Source organism: Anopheles bellator, chromosome 2 (assembly GCF_943735745.2).
Source record: "Anopheles bellator chromosome 2, idAnoBellAS_SP24_06.2, whole genome shotgun sequence".
Lineage (NCBI taxonomy): Eukaryota > Metazoa > Arthropoda > Insecta > Diptera > Culicidae > Anopheles > Anopheles bellator.
In genome coordinates, this window is record NC_071286.1 from 32,521,042 (window position 1) to 32,542,118 (window position 21,077).

Below are 21,077 nucleotides of genomic sequence, written 5' to 3' on the forward strand. Positions count from 1 at the left end.
GTAATGTGGACACATTTGACTTGGACAAATGCAGAACCCTACAATATGTCTCTGTAAGTGTTTATGGCATCTTTATATTGCTTTCTTACACAAAAAAGTCCTAATAGGTGGAAATTTACGGAGCTGATGGAACAATTAAAATAAAGCATAAAACCAACATCTACAAAGAGATTCTTTTGGGGGGGAAAACCATGTAATAGTAAATAAAAATGGAAAGAATTAAATTAAAGAAACAAATGCGTGTTTTAATCAGTTAACAAGAGATTCTTTGAAAATATAGCAATGAAAAAGAAAACCTTGCAAAATTGAACATCTCTAAGCGCACGAATATAAAACAACTTACGATACAACTGTAACAAAGTGTGTAAAATATGTAATAGTTGTAAAATTAATATAAAAGTAAGATTTATCAAACTGAAGTCGGACAGCATCGTTATGAGTAGGGAAACCACAAAATCTTACATCAAAGTTACAAAACATTGTACTGCTATAGACAACTCAAAAGGAACAGGTGATTGATATTTGAGGACAAATTATGTACCTCATTCGTAAGAAATTTGAAGAAAATTAATAACGAGGGTTGAAAACAATGAAGATTGAAAAAAACGATTTACGTCATAAACAAAAATACTTCTGTTATAAATATATAAGAAAAAACAAGCCAAATCGATACGATACGGCACGCACACATAAAATTCACTGCACGCATCTGGTAGATATAATGGTGGGGAAAAATCTTCAAAATACATTATATTACATCCTGGTGCGATGTTTACATAGTTAATTGCGAGTTTGTAATATTAAAAATGCTAGTTTTTTCTACAAAAATAAAAACTATGGGACTACAAAAAAATCACAACATATGTCTTTCTGTATACTACAGAAACTGCAGACGTACAATCGAGGATTCCGACTAACGACACGATAAATAATAAAAGACACACACTTCCGTGGAGACTAAAAGTGTACACATAAATCACAAACTTAGATTTGTATACAAACACAAAATTGCGTAATTTAACATTAGAAATGATGTTCCAAATTCGGAAATGAGAAAATTAACCAATAAGAATATACAACTGTAAATGGAGGTAATTTTTGCTGGCGACTTGCCCTCTGAATTGTAAAACGCTAACTTCATTTTCCTTGCTTTATCGTACCTGTTCGGTACGTGCTTTAAGTTTTTGTCCACATCCGTATCTGACCTGACTGCTTGCAATGTTTCCTATATTTGAACTGCGTCTATATTGCAGCAACTCATGCTCTTTTGTGTATGTGTATATATTTGGGAATTGTATATATGACTTACAAGTTTCGCTTTTAGCCTTGTGTATCGAAAAATATATCGTTTTGATCCTACGCAGTTTTATGGTTGCGCAAATCTTCTATGTGGCTTTCTTTCATCCAGTTTTCCGTCTCCCTTTCGGTTTTCGATGCGTTAGCGTTAAATAAACACTGCCACTGCCCCACAGTAACAGAAAGATTTGCATCATTACTGTTTTGTTGAATGTATATACAGCCATATACAAATATTGGCCAAAAATATAGATGATAAGGTAATATTTACAATTGGTTACGCTTTACGCAATTCTATGATCGCTTTACTCAATCCTATTGTTGTTGTTTGTATATTTACCTTTCATTTTAGCCAGCAATACACACTGTATTGAATAGAGAAGATGGTAGACATATCGACTTATTTTCCGATAGTCGAATCCTGGCCATTTGTTGCCATTGCAACTGTTGGAACTATAGTAATATTTTTAGAAATGTCTGTTCGTTTCTTTTGTTAGTTTTTCTTATTTTAGATCGGCCTCGTATTATTACCAACTTGAACTTCTGCTTACAAGTTGATGCGCTGTCGGGTTGGGGTCGGCCTTTCGCATGAGAACCGATCAAGCGGTACAGCGTAGGCGGATGATCTACAACCGAACCACAGTTTCTCGCTAGTATAATCAACATTTTTCAAACACAAAAAGTGGATCTACCTGACACAAACAAATGCGTTTTACACGTTAATGCAAAACAAAAAATCAGAGATCATTTATATATTGTTGTCATTGTCGTATAATAAATATGCTTCGACGGATAAAAAGTGCGCAGAATTACAATGTGTAAATATAACTACTGATAAAATGGAAAGTTAAAATCATGACACCCCTCATTGAATACAAAATAATATCATTCTATCTTTGTTACAACAAAAAGGTTTTCGGAACAAGCAATCCACGTATCATGCATCTTAAAATAAAACGCAATATCATGAGCAGGATAATAATAAAAGTTGCAGACAACAGAAATGTGCCAAATCAAGCGATAGATTGGCAATAATCCTTTGATTTTCCTCAAACTGTATCGTTCAATAGTTTGACAGATAAGCAGACGATATCAACCGTAAACAATTATTTTAGATAGCGAATATCGAACACTGGAACTGTGTTCAAAAATTATCCCACCTTCAGATATCTATGTATCCTGATATCTAAGCGCTAAGAAACCAATGTAACCAACTAAGCTGTACTCACGCTATGCGGATGCGATCCGATATTGGAACAAGTGACTGCGGCGCGGAGTGGATAGCGATTGTAATGAAATCTCCGACCGTTGCGGGCTCTATATGACGTTCAGTAATTCGGCTTGAGGATTCTTGCACCCGATGTTGATCACTGGATGTAGAGTGTGTTCAGAACAAGTACGTGATGATTGTTCTTGGCTAATGTAACAACATAGCCTTCCGAAGTGATTTTCAGCCCACAGCATCGCGATACCTAAAAAATATGCAAAACCATGATTGATTAATTGCTCATTAATTGCCAATAAACTATTTTGAAACTGATTCAAAAAAGTATGATAAATGCTCTGATACGATCAGTCAGACCACGCTTACCTTAACGTAGGGACACTCGAATTCTGACTGCAATTGACCGTCCTTCGAATAGCATGCTACATGGAACCGGTTTCCATGCGAATCACCTATCAGCACATCGCCAGCATCAGAGATATCAATACCATTCGGGAAGCAAGTAATTTTCTCACTTCCAATCCTATACTTGAACGTTCCTTCCTCGGAAAATACGGCCACGCAGTGACCTTTGAAATCGCACACGAAGAAATCGGTCCCTGAAAATAAAAACCCCGCGTTAGAGCAATAAATAAAGCATTCCGAACTTTGCCATTCAGCACAACGCACCATTGATCGCTATGTCTGACGGTTCACGCATAAAATCGCTGCAATCAAACCAATGCATGAGATTACCGTCCTCGGAGATGATGAAAACGGTTGGTGAAACGCTATCCACGGCAACAATTAGGCCTTTGTTGGTGACTGCCAACCCGGCGACGATGTCGATATACCTATAACAAAAAAAAATAACATTACACACGTATCAATACCATCGATAGATATCATCCCTTAAACGTTCAATACTTACCTGATTGCAATCTTCTTAATGAAATGACCATTTTTGGAGAAAATTTGCATACGCGACCGTTCGTTGCCACGGTCGCAAACGACAAACTTGGCGCTCGTCCGCATCACGGCCACCTTGCGTGGGTAAAACAGTTGTCCCTCCTCCTTACCAGGTACACCAAACGAAAACTTGAACGTTCCGTTTTTCTCAAAGATTTCAATGCGATGGTTGTTGGTATCTGCGACGACGATTTCTTCGTCCACTCCGAGGCAGAAACCATGTGGTGAATTAAACTGTCCTTTTGTTTGACCCAACGAACCAAACTTGCAGCGTATCTGCATGGGTGTTGCCTTATTCCTGCCATTTACGCACATCGATGGCTGAAAGCGACTCATCGTCATGTCACCACCGCCATTCAACACACCAGCACCTTCTAAAGGCATGTTGGTCGGCACAGGAAGTATGGGCGACGTCGACCCTGGCATGACTGAGTAGTCGTTCATCAGCGGCACACTATCGAGATTGGCATGCGGTGTTAGCATGGAGCCATTGCTCATGTCCTGGTTACCCATTGAGTATTTGGCTAGGGCTTGTATGGCGTGTTGTTTGCCAGAAATAAGATCGGCTAAAGTAAAATTCGGTGTCGCACCCGCATTACTATTCACAGGGACTATGGAATCTGTCATGTCATTTGAAGAAGCATCGGCCAAATTTGCCAACCGATGCAGATTGTATTCGGCGATGCTGGTCAACCCAGGAAGTGTGGCTGATCCCGGACCAGCTCCTGCAGCACCCACCGGTGTAGGAGTTGCACTGAGTGGGTTGGGTGGAATCGGAGCTGTCACCGATCCTTGCGGTTCTGGAGTAAGCACATTTGGTAGCATGTAGGCACCAGCAGGGCCCAGAGTTGGCATATCTCCATCGAAAGATGATTGCATCGATGTGGGCAACGAAATAGGACTGGAAGCCGTGACGGAGGCAGTTAACGGCCCCTGCGTCAAACCACAGCTCCCTCCGGAACCTGGTTGACCATCGTTCACCATGATCGGCACTCCCGGTAAAGTCGGAGGCGGAGTGGATTCGTTCGCAGTCGGGTGCAGTGTTGCTTCGGTGCGAAACGTGCCGAAGAGTTCCGGAACGATTTGTTCAAACTTCTCATAATTGCTTTGAAACTCTAGCGAGAAGTTCACTTCGACTTTCGGCGTGGTGCCCATCAGGAGCGCTAACTGGGTGCAAATCATGTGCTTGAGACTCAGCAGCTCAGGTCCGTTGCCCTGATCCAGTACCTTTCGCGCATACTTTGTGGCGACCTCAATCTTTTCAACCGATTTTTCCACATTATCATATAAATCCATGATCTTTAGTTCGCGCTCCGAATGCAACTTTTCAAGATTTTTCAGAGCGTTTTCACAACACTGCTCGAGAGCGGCTTTGAAGCTTTGGAACGATTCGTTAATCAACCCACGTGCTGTCTCAAACTGACTCTGGAGCTCATGCAGCGACGACTCAAGCTTGCTCGACGCATGAGCGCAGTATTCTATTTTTGACTTTGCATCCTTCATCGAGTTTTCCAGCTCCTGACGCATGGGTTTTTCCGCCTCACTGATAATCTGATAGTTGTGATCGCTTCCCTTGTGGTCACCAATCAGACACTCGTTGCACACTGGTGTTTGACAGTTGAAGCAAAAGTATTTCAGGTTTTCAGTCGTATGCACGCTGCAATACAGCGGCTTGTGAATGGCCACCTTTTCCGCTGACTTACGCAAATCGTTTAGTTGCACTACCTTATGATCTTCAAAGCAGCGCATGTGCTGATGGGCGTATTCGCAGCTATCGCAGAGGAAGTTGGCACAATCGTTGCAGCGCGAAATGGCCATCTCCTTGCTCTTGCACGATGTGCAAGCTAGCTGCGACGGTTCGATCGTCGACAAGTCGAGTACGTTGCTCAGGATGTAGTCCTGATGTAACCCAGCTGCACCTTTTGGACCAACAGTCGTCAGCTGCTTGCAAATTGGACATGCAATCGGTCCCATACCGCTTTCCTGCCTTTTCTCTCCAGCAGCCACACCAGAGCTGTCAGCCAGCAGCTTGTCCAAGCATGGTTCACAGAACACATGCAAACAAGACAGTACGCGAGGGGATGTAAATTTGCTTCTAAAATTAGAAGAAGAAACATATTTTGGTTTTAACAGTTGGTTACTTTGCTAGGTTAGCAAACGCAGAAAAACTCACTGGCATAAAGAGCAATCCTGATCCATCAAATCAGATAGTGAACCGTGATCAAGCTGGTAGCCTCCGGAATCGTTTTCGCCTAAACTACCATTAGCAACATTCTCCAACTCGAGCATGTCGTCTAGCTTGAAGCTCTCTACAAACATGGTGCTCGGAGAAGGCGGCTTCGGTCCCAGCTGATCCGGACGAGGCGAAAGCGAAACTCCACTTGAAGATGCCGGCGATACAGTTGTGGACACCGTAGACGATGTAGGAACAACCATGGTGTTCGATGCGGAAGCTGGTGGCGAAGCGCTCAATGAACCACCAGGCTCAGGGGAAGCCGCAGTCGCAGTGATTGAGGATGTTACCAACGGTACCGAATTTTCTCCGACTACCGATACACTCCCTCCACTAGCGGTAGCAGTAGTCGAAGAAACTAGAGAGTTCCCGCTCCCGTTCGAGCTACCTCCATTGGTACTAGTTGGGAAGGGATACAGCTCGACCAAAGTCATTGTTGTCACTCTCGCACAAGCCACAGTACACTTGTCCCTCAGCAGCAGATTTCGTAGGACGAGGTATCGAAGTTGACAGAAATAACTGTGGCGTTTGTTGCAGCTATTCGTTTATATCTTTTGTAGACCAATTTGAAGACTCCACTACTAGCTTTGTTAAAAATTTCTCCAAACAATCCGTGATTTCTCCTCCGACAAAACACGAAACGGACAGGTATTGGAGGGCTGTGCTCAATGCCGCAGACAAAAATGCAACGCAACAATGCTAGACTGTCCTAGCTGCCACCTTAAAGGATATGAGCGATATGCAGTCGTGTGTGGTGTCTTTGTATAATTGGTTATTGTTGTTTCTGATTTTACTTCTTTGGTAGACTCCAATAGTCTCTAACCACACGCACATACACTCTTGCTCACGGTTGCTAAATTACAATTGCCTAGTAAAACAGCTCACAGAAAGGATTTTTCTTGGGATTTGAGTAGTTAGAATTAAAGTATAATAATGGTGAATGTTAGGCCTGCTCTGTTGGATGTTAGTTTATTCGGACCAGCCTGATATCTGTAAAAAGGTAAAAAAAAGACCATTAACAAGACGAAAAAAACTTCTACAGTGCAATACAAAAACAATATTCCAATTAGGTATACGGCATAATAACTCAGATACATTGCGCCATCCATCAACTTTTACTATATTCATAGTATGTCCATGCCCGATGCTCAGATGAGTGTTTGCATTTATCGATTGAAGGTAACACTAGTGATCATTTTTGGGAACGTAAACGTAACGTGCGCTTGGAATTTATATGCCATTTAGAAGTTGACTGAAACGACAACCTCACGTCAACTACGGTGGAAATACATAAAATCTTAGGTAATACAATAACATTCCACTCAGGCACTTAGTTGCAGATGCATTCCGCTTATTACAGCTCAGATCAATAATTACAAATTACAGCTCAGATCAATAATTCCAATCCAGCCAGTTTTATTTCAATCCAGCCAGTTAATTACTCAAATGCAGTTCCAATGTCACCAATACTGAATTATTAAAACAAACGAAATGCAACAATTTTGGACAAAAAAATCACCACCCGTTATAGTTTCCATCTATAGCATCGAAAATCTCGAATTTTGAGTTCAGTTTCGTTTTGGACAGGAACGGCACGCAGAACTTCAAAAGAATTAATCATATAAATTCGATCAAAGTAGCCATTGATTCTGTACGAAGCTGAATTCCACTCTACAGAAATAGGAATGCGAAACATCGAATTACATTCCAATTCTACTTGAATTTTACAGTTGCTTGTGCTCTAATTCTATCATTTGTAAAAAAAATTACAGATGCTCGCAATGTTAAAAAAAATTGTTGAGTTTCTAACGGTAACAACTTGCGTTTAAATTATGCGAAAGACTTATTGAAAAAGATGATTTCCAAAACTCACGCTCAAATCACAAGAATCCAATATCGTTCTGGTATCTTCATGTATTTCCGCGCTGGGCACGCACCAAATTAGCACAAAATAATAACCAATAGCAACAATGAAACACAAAGTGTAACCGTACTCTTGAGCAATCTGCTCCAGTTTGCAGTCAACATGACAATAAGACGAAATCGGACGGGAGCTTCTGTTAAACGCACTTTACTTGCCGTCCGCACGCATACTAATGCAAAGTCTACAAATTCGAAGGTAACATTCTCTGAGAACATGAAACTTTCACGCCTCTTAATTCGGAAGTACAATGCGTCTCCATTTTAATCACTGGCAACACTGTAGACAGCAGCAACTATAGGAAAGCAGCAAAGATCGTGCGTCAAGATGGTTAAGTCTCTGTTATTCAAAGGAAAAATCTAAGATAAGAGGAAAGTGTACTAATAAAAATAATATAAAAATTTTCACGAGAAATACATGTTATCTAGTTAGTTATTATCTTTATAAAAGAAATCGTTTTGAATGTTTGAAAAGTGCTATTTTGTCAACTGGAACAGAACATTACACGAGGAAAACTATGAGACAGAATAAATCTGCCCTCACACACAAACAAACACAGCGACATGCCGCGCGCATCGAACGCACGTTTATGCCATGGCAGAAAAATTGCATAACCATTGCTGGCCGGAAGAAGACATTATAGCATAACTCCACGAGGAAAACGTGCGTGTCCATCGAATCGGAGCCTTATCAGAACAGTGTTAAGATAAATGGTAAACACTCTATGCGGATGTAGATAACTTATTGGTTCAGTTTTCCTCACGATTCACTCGTAGCGATGAAGGGCCATTTTCGTCGCGAATCGTAGCAAGCCCTAGCCGTTAGTAAAACAAAATAAAAGCATAAACAGTAAAACATAACTGGAGGAACATACGAGCAGTTAACAGTCAGAATTATATATAGTGCAACGCATTGCGTACTGATTGCTTCTTTCCTTACGAGCAAATTTCTTCACTCCACTTTTCAAATATGATTACGCTAGGAAGAGATGAAAACTACGGGTTTTCAAGGCAGCCAACAGTCCTCGCGAATGCTCGCGTAATTCGACTGACGGTTGCGAAGAGTTGAACGATGCTGCAACCAAAACTACACTTTCCACTATTCCGTACCATCATAGCAACCCACCAACCTCAACACTCCGACCGGAGGCAGAGCCCGAAATAACGAGGAGAGGCTTAGCCAACGGTTCCGCCGTTTGTTTGGTGCTGCTGCCGACAGTTGGACTGTGTGTCCCCTTGGTGAACGCGTTCGCGAAACTGTCACGCGGATTCGCCAACGTCACATACCAGACACCGTGAAAAGTGCATGCACACACACATGTTGTACGTACATGCATAAATATGTACTCTAGAAGAGCACTGGCAGAACAACCACCGAACGGAACCAGAGCGGTAGGCGTATGCATACCGAAAAGCGAATTCTGAAAGATGCACCGAGAGGACATACCGCCGCCCGGAGAGAACGAAAACGCGGCGACGAACCTAGCAGCCCATGGCACTTGCATGGTGCGCACACATGAAAAGGATTGCTGCTTACATAGCGAACCGATGCCCAGGGGGAGCAGAGCGCAATGCAGATAGTTCAGACGCGGGTTTGGAGCACGCCGCAGCAGGACAGTTTTTTTTCTGCTTGAACAATAATAGGCGCGAATATGAGAGCACTAAAGAGAGAGAGAAAGCGAGAGAGAAAGAGTTGTCGAAAGCAAGTGGATCGAAATAGCGAGAGGAGTACCAGCGAAATCCTTCCGTGGAACAGCATGTTACGTGATATCCATTCAAGTCAGCGTTGAAGCGGGATCGTCCTTGGCCATTGCGACGGTCTTTAGAGGACGACGAAAAGCAACGTAATCCTACAGGCACCCGTTACATGGGAATACTCTCGGTGCAGCGGACCGACCGCCATTTGACGCGTACCGTCGAGGCAGAACGACCTTTGAAGCTGTTCATATGCCACAGCTATTTTTAAATAAGCCAGCCAGTTTGACGCTGGGTTTGGATAAAATAAGAAAAATCTTAGTTTTGCAACCTCAATCAACCCTTTTCTGGTGCCGCAACGGTCACGGGGTTTGCGCTAAAATCATTCGATTTTTCCATTTCACATCGCTAGCCCACCTAAAAAATCACTCCCTTGGCTGTTAGGTAGCGGAGCATAAATCGCGAAGGTGGGTGGTTCGTTATCAGCCAAACCAAGAAAAAAAATGGTCTCTGGAGGGCGTATAGGCTGTTCCCACACTGAATGACGAGCTGAAACACGCTTGCTGCTATCAAAATACTAGTGGCAGATCATTAGAGCCAAATCGTGCCCCGTTTCGCAATGCTTTGCTGCTGTTAAATTGACTTCCGGTTCCTTTTTTGACACGCTTACTTCCCTTGAGTAGCCGGTAGGACACGTTAGTTTGCGCATGTATTGGTCGTGAAAATTACTTCGCAGCATCACCCTTTTTCGCGTTTATCCTTTTCTTGCCCAACCCAGCCATTTGCCAACTTTTGATTCGCGAGCTCAATTATTGAGGTTTTGATATACGCACACAGAGGCACGGTTACCCAAGGAGAGACACAAACGCACGACACATCGCAGCATCCCTGCGAGAAACGCGGGATGGACGTCGAGTTCATTCGTAGTTCGCGGTCCCAACACTCCGATAAGCTATGCCGTAACCGACGTTGAAAATGACCACAGTTTAAGTACCGCTTAAGAGGGTTTCAACCCTTTTTTGCTTTCGCTTTAAAAGATGGTCCACCAATTGGACCCCGTCTGATTTGGACCCAGTCTCGAATGGAATCAATGCCAGCCCTATTCCGGTACCATCGAAACTGGCGAGTTTTACTTTTCTGAAAAGTCCTGGCATGAAACGCTTTCGATCGATAGCACACCAACGAGCTGTACCGCCACTAAGCACCTTCCGAACACACAAACGCGTGTACATACACACGCGAACGATGGGCACACTGCGCGAAGAAACTGCGGATCTTTTTTCTCCTTCTGCGACTCAATTTTTCACACCGCAAACGCGCACCGCACCGCAACGCCAGCTTTGATTTGCTACCGCGCCAGTCACGCCAATTGCACAACGGGAACCGCGGAACCGAACGCAATTCAACTACACTACCAAGGGGAGCTTTTTAAGGGTGATTCAATCAGCCTCCACGCAATTACCTTCATCCTGCATTTGGTGAAAAATCCCGACAGCAAAATCTGAGCCTGTGCAAACCCTGTCGTCGTCTGCTCGACTGTCCGCTCCGGGGGCAAGCAAGCAAGGTGCGATGGTGTGTGTAGTTATTCTGATAGAAAAATGGGCAATTTTGCTATAGTCTTTTTCAACGGCGCCGTCTCGGGGACCGACTTGCCATGTGCGTGAGTACTTAGCGGACAGGAGAAATAAAATTTATGGTTTCTTGGAACGTACCGAAGGATGGGCCGGGACTTTGGGAACTACGCGACAAATGATGCCTTTTCTCATCGTCTTTTGCTGTTCGGAAAAGCCCACAATACTGCTTACCAAGGAAACAAACAGCATTAAAACGAACAGTACTTTGTTGACCACCTGTCAAACCCGCAAACGATAAGATTATTGTGAGCACCAATACAGTTGCATCCGCGAGGCGCAAAACGGTCAATGCCAACTATGTTGTTTTGTTTACCTCTTTTGAAGGTTCCGGCACCCGATCCGATCGACACCACAGCATGGCCGGGCAATATTCAACGAATCGTAATTTGATGAAACAAACCAGCAACAAAAACATCGGCTGCAAAGTTGATGTGCTGCAGTGGAGCGAAGAGATGGATTTACTAGCGATTGGCACGGAAAAAGGTCAGTGGGTTGAAATTGGCCCATACTCAGTGTAACGAATCTGCTTTATACCTTGCTTCCGTTTGCTTTAGGTGATGTTATCCTGCAACGGTTAAAGTGGCAGAAAGTGTGGCAACTTTCACCTCCCGAAGATGGTTTAAAAGTTCGCGGCATTGCCTGGAGACCGTTGGAGAAGATGATTGCGATAGGTATGCAATGTTTGCTTCTACTGCTAACTGTCTCACATATAGCGCAATATCCTTTTTTAAGGCTACAGCAATGGAGCCATTGTGTTGATAAACATTGAAAACAAGGAGGAAGTGCACAGTTTTTCCGTAGAATCCGATATCAGCTTTATGAACTGGACCGAGAACCGCGAAGGTTTGGCTCCCTTTAACGGCAGTCGCAGCATGCTCGTAAGTTCGCGTGGTTTGGTTGTCTGCTTGCGTTCTAACTTGACCTGCAATCTCAACGTGTTTTAGAATAACCACTTAAAATATCTACCAGAGCTGCCTGCTCTGAGCAGTCTTTCCTCCTCCGCCAAACCCACCAACCACACCCGGATGGATTTCTGCGCCAAACACATTCTTCAGATGCTGCTCGTGGGCACTACATCCGGCCTTCTACACCTATCGGCGCTGGGTATGCTGCCAGCGGGCCGTGTCGACGTGTTTGCAACGGCTGGACTACCATCGACATCGAAAGCACGAATTTGCGATGCCAAACTAAGTGCCAATTTTAAGCAACTAGTCGTGGCCCTAGTGCAGGATGCCGCACTAAACGTTATCGTTCTGGAGAACAACGTCCTGCACAAGTACTCGGGTTCTCTGCTGAATCTCGCCATCAAACACGCACAAATTCTTAATACGATGACGTATATTAACGAAACGATCGAGTGTATTATCGAGGCCTGGGAAACGGTGCTGCTGGAAATGGACAACAAGCTGACGCATTACGCGAAAGATCAACCTGAAGGCTCAATTTCGGCCGACTTCCTTGAACTGTTGATGTTCGGCATTACATCGCCGGCGTTGGAGAAATTTTTGCTACGCGATCTCACCGAAAAAGGCCTACGCAAGCTCGGGTATAGCATCGAGCTGAGCTACGTGATGATACAGAAACTGGTCGTGAAGCCACTCTACAGCGCCGCATACGCGGTGTTTTATCATCTCACGGTGCTCGAGGGTATGCTGCGCAATCGTTACTACTACGGACCACTAATGAGTAGCAGCGCCACCGAAGCACTGCGTGATTGTGGTGCCTTTCAGATTAAAGCCTATGAGTTGCAGCAAACGATCGACACCTCAAAGCGGGACTTCAAAATCTTCTTCCGCTGGCTTAACGTTGTAATCGTTCGTCTAATGGATGAACCGTTGCAGGAGAACCAACCAACGATCACACAACAGGAGATAAACTACTTGGCGGACTTTTTGAGCAATTTTGATGGCACCCTGTGCCACGAGTCGGGTGCCACGAATGAAAGTCGAAGGTCGATTAATGCAAGAAGAAAATTCAATCTCGAACGTGTCGGTCAGTACCTCGAGGATAAGCCACTGGTACACCCGACGCTGCAAGAAGAACCTAACCAATGGAAGCGTCTGCTGGAGCAAAATGAATGCTTCCGGGATTGCCCGGTTGTATTTGCGCATCGAGAAGAATTATCCTTACTACAGGAACACAAACGACTTAAAGCCAGTCTCGGACAGTTATTCGACCAACCCAGCGGCGTAATTGCAACCGATTTTAGACAAAAAAATCTGCTCACCATACGCACGGCGCCAAATGATGCGATCCGTTCGTTCAGCTTTACCAATCACACTCGAGATGATATTACGCTGATTGCTATCGTACAGTCAAGTCAAACACTGTTGTTCGGAGAATGCCATGCGGATGGTGGGCTTAAAATTGTTAGATTACGTTTTGAAGAGAAACCGTACTTTGATCAGCGGTTCGATACGATCGGCACAATCACCTTCCGACATGCACAATTCTACAACGAAGACACTCTCTCGCTATTACTTCGTACGCAGGCGGATGGTGCGGAAGAGCGGTGTACGGCCAGTGGATCGTATTTTTTGCAACTCAATCTACACACCGTTCGCCAATTTTTGCGCACAGTTGAGACCCACGAATTTCTACATACACTGGTGGAGGACGCTGCCGGTTGCCACGTGCTGAATATGTATACTCTGATTGATGAGAGCGCTCTGAAGATGCTGGATGGTACCGATGGGTTCCGCATTGCCGTTTCTGGCAAGCGTAATATGGCAGCTGTGCTGGCAGAATCGCTGCGAAATGTGCGCATTTATGATATGGATGGGCAGGAGGAAGAAGACGATCTACTAGACACTTCGTCGCAGATTAACAGCAGTTTAGAGAATAGTCAAGAGTCGATACAAGCTTAATCCTTATCGACTCCCAGGAATATCTAAGTTACGCACGAATTCATGCTCTATCATTCCTTTAAAATTTATTCATCTTTGTGCACCATCGTTTGTGTAATGCACGAGCGGAGTTTCATCAGTAAAAATCGTTTACAACTATCATGGCGATAGTGTTTTACATGAAATTGTTCCAAACGATTATCCGTTGCACAAAGGTTTGTAAGCGAATGGCCTTCGCTGTCAAACGCCGTTCGCGATCAAATTTCCGTTCCGACGGTAAACGCACTCGCCGGCAATCCACGTCGATTGCACGTTCAATCCATCATCGAGCAGCACAAAGTCGGCATCCGCTCCATACTCCAGGCTTCCCTTCGTTTTCTCGATTCCCAAACATCGGGCAGGATGCAGCGACGCTGCTTCAAGTGCGTACTCAATCGAACAGCCTGCATCCAAACAAGAAAAAACGGTTAACAGGAAAAATAAATGGGCAGTGTAACGTGCCACATACTGGAAGCTTTTTTGAAAAATCGAATGCATTCATCCATCGGAGCGATACTACCACAGAGGGTATCCGTTCCGGCTACGTACGCCCGTCCAGTGCGGATCTCGATCTCCATCTGCCCTATACGATGTCGTCCTTCCGAAAGACCCATCGCCGAGATGGCGTCCGTTACCAATATTAACCCCGCCGGGTGTGTTTTATACGCAATCCGTAACGCCGCGGGATGTGTGTGAACACCGTCAGAAATTATGCCGAAGTATACGAGAATGTCCTCTGAAATGTTATCTGTCGTCAGCAGTCCTACTAGTCCGGGGTCGCGGTGATGGAACTGCGAAACGAAAGAATCATCAATAATGAGACACCCATCGGCAGAACGGTTTTTCGGAATTTACCGGAAGCATAGCATTGAAAAGATGCGTCACAAGCCTTGCACCATGGTGAACCGCATTTTCCCCATCGTTCAGATTGGCCATTGAGTGTCCTACCGAAACCGTAACACCGCTGCGACTGAGTTCCTGTATTACTTCCGAAGCGCCTGCCTTCTCGGGGGCAAGTGTTACGATTTGTATGTTTTCCAACGAACCGTAAACATCACGCACGGTCTTCATGCCCTTGAAATAGGAACGCGAACAAGCCATTAATGAGTTTGAATGAGACGCGTCCGTCAAGCTGATCTCTTCCTTACCTCACTAAACTCCCGGATGCATTCCGGTGGGTGAGCTCCTTTTTTGTTCGTGTTAATGAACGGACCCTCGACGTGGCAGCCCAACACCGTCGCTCCGTTTCGCCCACCAGGCTGTCTACTGATCCTAGGTAGAACGGCGTGATATGTTTCAGGAGGCGAAGTGACTAACGTTGGACAAAACGAGGTAACACCGTGCGCCAACAAACCCTTGGCCACCTTTGCCACTCCTAGTTCAACGGTGTCAACGTCGAAAGAGAAATCGACCCCATACCCACCTTGCATGCCCATAAAAAGGATACGAAATATAAAGGGAACATTTTAAAACGGGTCGATTTCGCACATTCTCTCGATCGATTTACCGTTGATCTGCAAGTCGATAAATCCGGGTGCGATGATAGAACCGTGACAATCGATCTTCACGTGAGCGGCCCTTTTCTCGTCGAAAAACACCTTCTCAGGATCGACAATTTTCCCATCACGCACCCAAAGATCATCCGTTACCAGTTGGTGACTGCGTAGTACGCGGCAGTTGCGAAACTGGGTCAGTGTGTTATCCTGCTCCGTCAACGAAATACTAAGCGACGCCATAATTGCACAATCGGTTCTTTTTAGATAGAATCACCGTTTAAGCCGTTGATGGGACTGGAGCAGCAGTAAATACCACTTGGAGCTGGTTGAGAAAATAATATTTTGGAAAAGACCCGAGTTAACTACAAATACAGAATGGAACGGTTACTGCATACAGACTGCTCGGACAACAACGGCCTTCACAACGTAACGAGCAGTACTAACAAATAGTCCTTCGACGCCAAATGGTACACCGTAACTGAGAGCGATAACCATTTTCGCATCGATTCTATACTCCTTTTAAACGCACCATGAAGCGCGAAGTTTGATCGGACAAGTGGTCGCAAAGGATAGTCGCTGCAATTCCGCGTATGGTAAATGGTTCCTCTGTACTCTTCTCCCACTTCCTTGTGCAGGGCCGAACTGGACCGAAATTTTGCCACAGTCATCGGTAGCATTTGCTGATAATGAATGTGAGTCACCGCCAGGATCGATCAACTACAAAACCACAACAATTTAATGTGGTTAAACATTTTTTGGGAAAACTACACATTAATGAACCATCTTGGGTGATCGTGGACTAAACCGTGTTTGAACGAAAGCCAATTTCCAACGAGAAGGAGAAGAGATTAGCTTATCTAAAATCGCTTCGCGGTTTGCTTTTTGTTTTGAAGTAACGTTCGCACCAACACAACGACTCTTTGAATCAACATACGCCAGACCGTCAAGTTGCAGGCTGCGTACTGACGATGCTATTTGCAATGATAAACAACAAAACTGTTGTCGCGATGGTAACGAATGGAATGATACCTGAAAATGCCTTTTTTACATACATACATTTCTTCAAATTCAAACGTAAAACTAGAATATCTTTATTGCCTTACAAGTCAGCGGATGTTAGAGTGACGGTTTCTTCATCGCTACAGTCGGTGACAACTGAATTTTGGCCAGTAGTAACCGATTTTCCTTGTAACCGCGTTTTTTTAGCAACTTTCGCTAAAGATTTCGGTCGTTTGCTTCCCTTAGTTTCTTCTTCTCCCCTTAGTTCTTCTTCTGTAAGCCAATGGTTGGTGTCTGTCTTCGGGATCAAAACAGCCCCATTATCGCCGCACTTGACAATCACTACCGGTTCTTGCTCCATTGGTTCATTGGTTTCACCAGGTTCGGATTGAACGTGATCTACGTTGGAAATGATTTCGTCTATATCGGGGTTATCTTCAGGGTCAGCTTTGGAACCATCCAGCTTAAAATTTTTTAGCCGCACCTGCAGACGATCCTCCGCGTGCACCGTTATTTCGTTCCGCTCTATACCTTCGGGGAAACCGACCGTCACACCTTTTTCGCGGTCTTCTGCATCTTTCAGGATTGCTGCCTTGATTTTTTCTACCAAAAACCGGGCCCGCTTACTGGCTTTGACAGATGTTCGCAAAAGTAAATCCGCACTGGTGAGAGTTATGCCACCCAAGTGCAATCCGCACAGTTCGCCGTACGAGTTGACACCAATAACCATCTTAGCTTCGGCAACCCTTTCCTCTAGATAGGTTGGATCAGCGATGGCAATCGTACCCTTGTGGAATATTGCATAGCTCACGCAGATCGGATAGTGGAACAAAGTAACTTTAATCGGTTCCTTTTCCTCCAAGGTGTGCAGAATCACATTTTCACCGTCCACAGTAATGTCGGGCCGTTTGAAGTGTGCAAGGGCAGCGAGGGCCGCAATCGAGCAGCAATCGATAACGTTGCCCTCATGATTCAATACATTCACGTCAATGCGCAAGTTCCATACTTTTTCCTCGGCCACCAAGCACAGCGATTCAAGATCGACGCACGCGGAATCCTTAAGCGCTCTTTCCAGAATTCGGTTCAGATGCACACTTTCATCCGACTGGCGGCCTCCGTCAAAATGTGGCGCAGCCATGGGTCCAAGCTCAACATTTATGAACAATGTTCCCTCATTTGGGCGCGTTGCTTTTGGTTGCACCACTTCACATGTTACACGTGCCAGGACACGAGTTTCTCCGAGAGCAATATGCACCAGTCCCCATTCGCTGCCGAAACTGATACGTAACTTTCTGAATTCGTCCAGCTTTCGTCCATCAACACGCTGCAAGTAGACAAGTTTATCATGCGATGAAATTCGAACTAACAGTACATATTTAAACGCTAGCTGGTCCTTACGATGGATTCCAAAATAGCGCGCTGTACAAAAGTCTTTTCGTTATTCGATAAAACGGTTTCCTTCATTGTGCCGGCTGCCGCATGTGCTTACAAAACAGTAAAAAACTTCTCAATACAGTAAAAACAATAACATTCCGCTCCGGGTGACAGCTGTCTGGCTGTGGTGTAGTTTGTCTACACCGCACATTACACCATCGCCATGATGGAAACTGTCATTTGTAATCGCATCGTCGCGCGATTGACAAAAGTGCACCTGGAAAAGTAACAAAACGTACACAAACGCAGTTTGTTTCACAATCAAGTTCCACTTTCTGTTGGGTAAGTACCGTTTTTTCAAGTTGTTCTACTCACGTTTGTAACTTCCTTCTTTCGATCTATACCTTGCTCTTCATGTTGTAAAGTTCCTTCGCAAATGTGGATGACAATCGTCATACAAGCGACTAAAGAACGCTCTAACTGTGGTTTTGTTTGTTGATCATTAGCAGAGATTACTGCAGAAATTTGAATCAACCACGTGGTTTACTGGTTTATTTTATGTTTCAGTGTAAAACGTCAACACATTTTTCAATTTCAGGTATCCTGCGACAATGAGCGGAGAATTAAAAAACATTAATCTGTGGGTAGAAGAGGAAGCGGAATATCTGTTGGATGATGAGGATATTAAGGCTGAAGAGGTGGACTACATTGAAGAGTATATCGATTTCAGCGACGAACAAGGCCTTCTTCCGTACGAGTCGATTGTCATAGAAGATGTGCCACATGAGCTTAACTTCGAGGGTACCATTTGGTCCAACGAACGCCCATCGAGCGTGAATAATAGCTCGTCTGGGGGTGGTCGCAAGATTGCCCAAACTCGTTCCGGTCCATTGGGGTTAGCCAAGTTGGCGAAAACACCTTCCGAATGTCTGTTCTTGTTTCTCGATCCTGACGTCATCGCCACCATAACAGAGTACACGAATGAGAAGATTAAGGAACACCAAAGCAACTACACTCGAGATCGTGACGCTAACCCAACCGATGAAACAGAAATTTTGGCAGTTCTCGGGATTCTGTTCATTGCCGGCACCATTGGAACGGGTAGACAAAATATAAAGTATTTGTTCGACAGTAAAACTGGAACGGGCATGGAGGCTGTTTACCTCACTATGACCGTACATCGGTTTCATTTTGTGCTCAGAAGTTTACGCTTTGACGATCCAGTAACTGCTGATGACGAGCTGGAAGCGGACAAACTAGCACCGATAAGGGCCGTCTACGAGCGAATTGTGAACAACTTTCACAAGTATTACCGGCCGACCCGTCACCTAGCGTTGGATGAACAGAAAATGTTCTTCAAAGGGGTCTGCGACTTTCGTGTTAACATCCCGTTGTCACAAAATCGGTCAGGTTTTAAGTTCCACCTACTAGTTGATTGTACCATTCCGTATACATGCAATATGGAGATCTTTACACCGAATAATCATGAGCCCTACAATTTGAGCTATGCACCGGAAGACGTTGCCCTACGAATGACGGAATCAGTTCAGGGCAAAAACAAGATCGTTACGTTAGGTGCCAACTTTGTTACATTGGAAGTGGTTAAAAAATTGCACGAAAAACGCACGATGACCGTAGGTGAAGTAAATAAGACTTGCCCAAGTATCCCCAAAGCATTTAAAGTTGCCAAAAGGCACGAGGACAGTAGCACACTGGTCGCATACCACGAATCGGTAAAGCTTATGTCGCACGTATCCAAGCGCCGTGGCTTGTGCATTCTTATGTCATCGCAAGACGCAGGAGAAGAGGATGAGCAGACCGGCCAAGCGGAAGAAGAGAGCGATAATTCAGTTTCGCCTGAACCAAAGCTGGTAACACAGTACAACCAGTACAAAAATGTGGTAAAAACCATACAACAAATGTGCTCGATGTACGACGTTAGCCGCAGTACCAGTCGCTGGCCGCTGATGATTTTCTTCAATCTCATGAACTTGAGCTCCATCAATGCTTGGTGTATTTACCGGTTAAATCTCCCAGAAAGCAACGTGAACCGTAGAGATTTTCTGGTCGAAATGGCATTGGAGATGATCCGCCCCCATGCAAGGCGTAGATTGGAGAGTAAAACGCTACCACGAACGATAAAGACGCGACTCGGCATGTTCCTCGGGGTAGCCCCTGAGGAATATGAACATGTTCCGGTGCCGAAAAATCGCCGAGGATCCCGCGGACGATGCTTTCTTTGCGGACGGAGTCGAAATAAAAGCACACGCTTATCATGCGACTCCTGCGGCAAGTTTACTTGCAACGCGCATTGTACCTACTTGTGTCACACGTGTTGCTTTACAGCAGCGGATGAAACTTCATAATCCTAGGAAGCATTTCAATTTTGATCATTTATTTGTAAGACTGAACTGTATTGCCGGTCTGGCTTTTGTCGCTTAGTAACATTCCAATAAAATTTTCATCCCATTAGCAACATCTCAAACAGTTGTCATCTTATTACGTCGGCTTAAAGGGCGCCATTCTTTGTGGACGTTTCTCAACGATCAAGGAGGCCTATCTAATACCGGGTCATCATCGAACAGGCACCTTCCTCGAATGGAAGATCAATCAAATCTTCAGTGTTTACAGCACCTACTGCACGAAGCGAACTGCAGACTAGTGAAAAAATAGTATACTTTAGAGAGTACTTTCAACTCAGTAGACTCGATTGAATGAGAAACAAGCACTTACACCAGCAAATTTGCTGGGCACGAAAATGTACTCTCCGGGAGCTGCACAGAAGAATGGCCGTAGGACTGCTACACGACGAGTAGGGGCATGGCCGAAGCAAACATACAAAGAATTTATGGCCGCCAAGTCGTTTTGAGTCAAAACGACTGAACTTTTGCTGCCAACCACACAGGCACGTTGTAAAATTAGATCGCATTAATATTTCAGCAAATTTGTTGAATTCAATGAAATCTTGGCGCATTAGGACGTAGAGAAAAAGATTGCGCATACAGATCGCAGCAGAGATGGCAGGTGGACGGATCCGACGCAGTGACCATGGGACCAATGTTGTACCTTTATTTTTTCTAATAGCCCTGCACAGTAGTGGCGAAAACTGTGGAGAACAAATATTGGCATCTTGTTGTAATTATAGCTCTATCGTTTCAGTATAACATAAACTCCTCGAAAAGCTACATTATAGAGCAAATGCTACTTGTAATTCTGTCTACCATTGCGAACAATCTTGTCCCTAAAAATTTCCTAAACAATTGGCTGGCAGGTGTTCATCAACAAACATATGGTTCCAATATATTGAACGTAATAGAATAGATATTTAATGTGCAATGCCTAACAGAATCTAAACTGCTTCTCAGAATATAG

General features: G+C 44.4%; 5 protein-coding genes across 5 annotated transcripts; 2 read left to right on the top strand and 3 right to left on the bottom strand.

Annotated features, from left to right (window-relative positions):
* Nucleotides 1–2,632: 2,632 nt before the first annotated feature.
* Nucleotides 2,633–6,324, bottom strand: LOC131209608 (B-box type zinc finger protein ncl-1). Its single transcript, XM_058202713.1, has 5 exons — nucleotides 5,643–6,324; nucleotides 3,432–5,564; nucleotides 3,191–3,354; nucleotides 2,888–3,120; nucleotides 2,633–2,768 (listed from the first exon to the last, which is right to left on the bottom strand). Exons 1-5 carry the CDS (start codon nucleotides 6,134–6,136, stop codon nucleotides 2,664–2,666), a joined length of 3,129 nt encoding a protein of 1,042 aa, XP_058058696.1. The 5' UTR covers nucleotides 6,137–6,324; the 3' UTR covers nucleotides 2,633–2,663.
* A 4,980-nt stretch (nucleotides 6,325–11,304) lies between these two features.
* LOC131212363 (anaphase-promoting complex subunit 4) lies at nucleotides 11,305–14,246 on the top strand. Its single transcript, XM_058206203.1, has 4 exons — nucleotides 11,305–11,434; nucleotides 11,506–11,622; nucleotides 11,684–11,829; nucleotides 11,896–14,246. The coding sequence occupies exons 1-4, from the start codon at nucleotides 11,308–11,310 to the stop codon at nucleotides 13,816–13,818; spliced, it is 2,313 nt and encodes a 770-aa protein (XP_058062186.1). The 5' UTR covers nucleotides 11,305–11,307; the 3' UTR covers nucleotides 13,819–14,246.
* LOC131212364 (N-acetylglucosamine-6-phosphate deacetylase) lies at nucleotides 13,864–16,207 on the bottom strand. The gene is made up of 6 exons (XM_058206204.1): nucleotides 15,862–16,207; nucleotides 15,344–15,654; nucleotides 14,985–15,259; nucleotides 14,692–14,910; nucleotides 14,306–14,627; nucleotides 13,864–14,240 (listed from the first exon to the last, which is right to left on the bottom strand). The coding sequence occupies exons 2-6, from the start codon at nucleotides 15,570–15,572 to the stop codon at nucleotides 14,038–14,040; spliced, it is 1,248 nt and encodes a 415-aa protein (XP_058062187.1). The 5' UTR covers nucleotides 15,573–15,654; nucleotides 15,862–16,207; the 3' UTR covers nucleotides 13,864–14,037.
* A 224-nt stretch (nucleotides 16,208–16,431) lies between these two features.
* LOC131207394 (uncharacterized) lies at nucleotides 16,432–17,838 on the bottom strand. Its single transcript, XM_058200005.1, has 2 exons — nucleotides 17,730–17,838; nucleotides 16,432–17,655 (listed from the first exon to the last, which is right to left on the bottom strand). The coding sequence occupies exons 1-2, from the start codon at nucleotides 17,793–17,795 to the stop codon at nucleotides 16,432–16,434; spliced, it is 1,290 nt and encodes a 429-aa protein (XP_058055988.1). The 5' UTR covers nucleotides 17,796–17,838.
* A 478-nt stretch (nucleotides 17,839–18,316) lies between these two features.
* Nucleotides 18,317–20,071, top strand: LOC131207395 (piggyBac transposable element-derived protein 3-like). The gene has a single exon (XM_058200006.1). It carries the CDS (start codon nucleotides 18,317–18,319, stop codon nucleotides 20,069–20,071), a length of 1,755 nt encoding a protein of 584 aa, XP_058055989.1.
* The last annotated feature ends 1,006 nt before the right edge of the window (nucleotides 20,072–21,077 follow it).

Excerpts from the sequence above, each read along its gene's own strand:
- LOC131207394 (XM_058200005.1), bottom strand. The coding sequence starts at position 17,795 with ATGAAGGAAACCGTTTTATCGAATAACGAAAAGACTTTTGTACAGCGC. Across the intron at positions 17,656-17,729 it reads GCGCTATTTTGGAATCCATC|CGTGTTGATGGACGAAAGCT; the intron begins GTAAGGACCAGC and ends GTCTACTTGCAG.
- LOC131209608 (XM_058202713.1), bottom strand. The coding sequence starts at position 6,136 with ATGACTTTGGTCGAGCTGTATCCCTTCCCAACTAGTACCAATGGAGGT. Across the intron at positions 5,565-5,642 it reads CAGGATTGCTCTTTATGCCA|AAGCAAATTTACATCCCCTC; the intron begins GTGAGTTTTTCT and ends TTCTAATTTTAG. Across the intron at positions 3,121-3,190 it reads GTCAGACATAGCGATCAATG|GGACCGATTTCTTCGTGTGC; the intron begins GTGCGTTGTGCT and ends TTTTATTTTCAG.
- LOC131207395 (XM_058200006.1), top strand. The coding sequence starts at position 18,317 with ATGAGCGGAGAATTAAAAAACATTAATCTGTGGGTAGAAGAGGAAGCG.
- LOC131212363 (XM_058206203.1), top strand. The coding sequence starts at position 11,308 with ATGGCCGGGCAATATTCAACGAATCGTAATTTGATGAAACAAACCAGC. Across the intron at positions 11,435-11,505 it reads AGCGATTGGCACGGAAAAAG|GTGATGTTATCCTGCAACGG; the intron begins GTCAGTGGGTTG and ends CGTTTGCTTTAG. Across the intron at positions 11,830-11,895 it reads ACGGCAGTCGCAGCATGCTC|AATAACCACTTAAAATATCT; the intron begins GTAAGTTCGCGT and ends AACGTGTTTTAG.
- LOC131212364 (XM_058206204.1), bottom strand. The coding sequence starts at position 15,572 with ATGGCGTCGCTTAGTATTTCGTTGACGGAGCAGGATAACACACTGACC. Across the intron at positions 14,911-14,984 it reads GCATCCGGGAGTTTAGTGAG|GGCATGAAGACCGTGCGTGA; the intron begins GTAAGGAAGAGA and ends TCCTATTTCAAG. Across the intron at positions 14,628-14,691 it reads TTTTCAATGCTATGCTTCCG|TTCCATCACCGCGACCCCGG; the intron begins GTAAATTCCGAA and ends TTCGTTTCGCAG.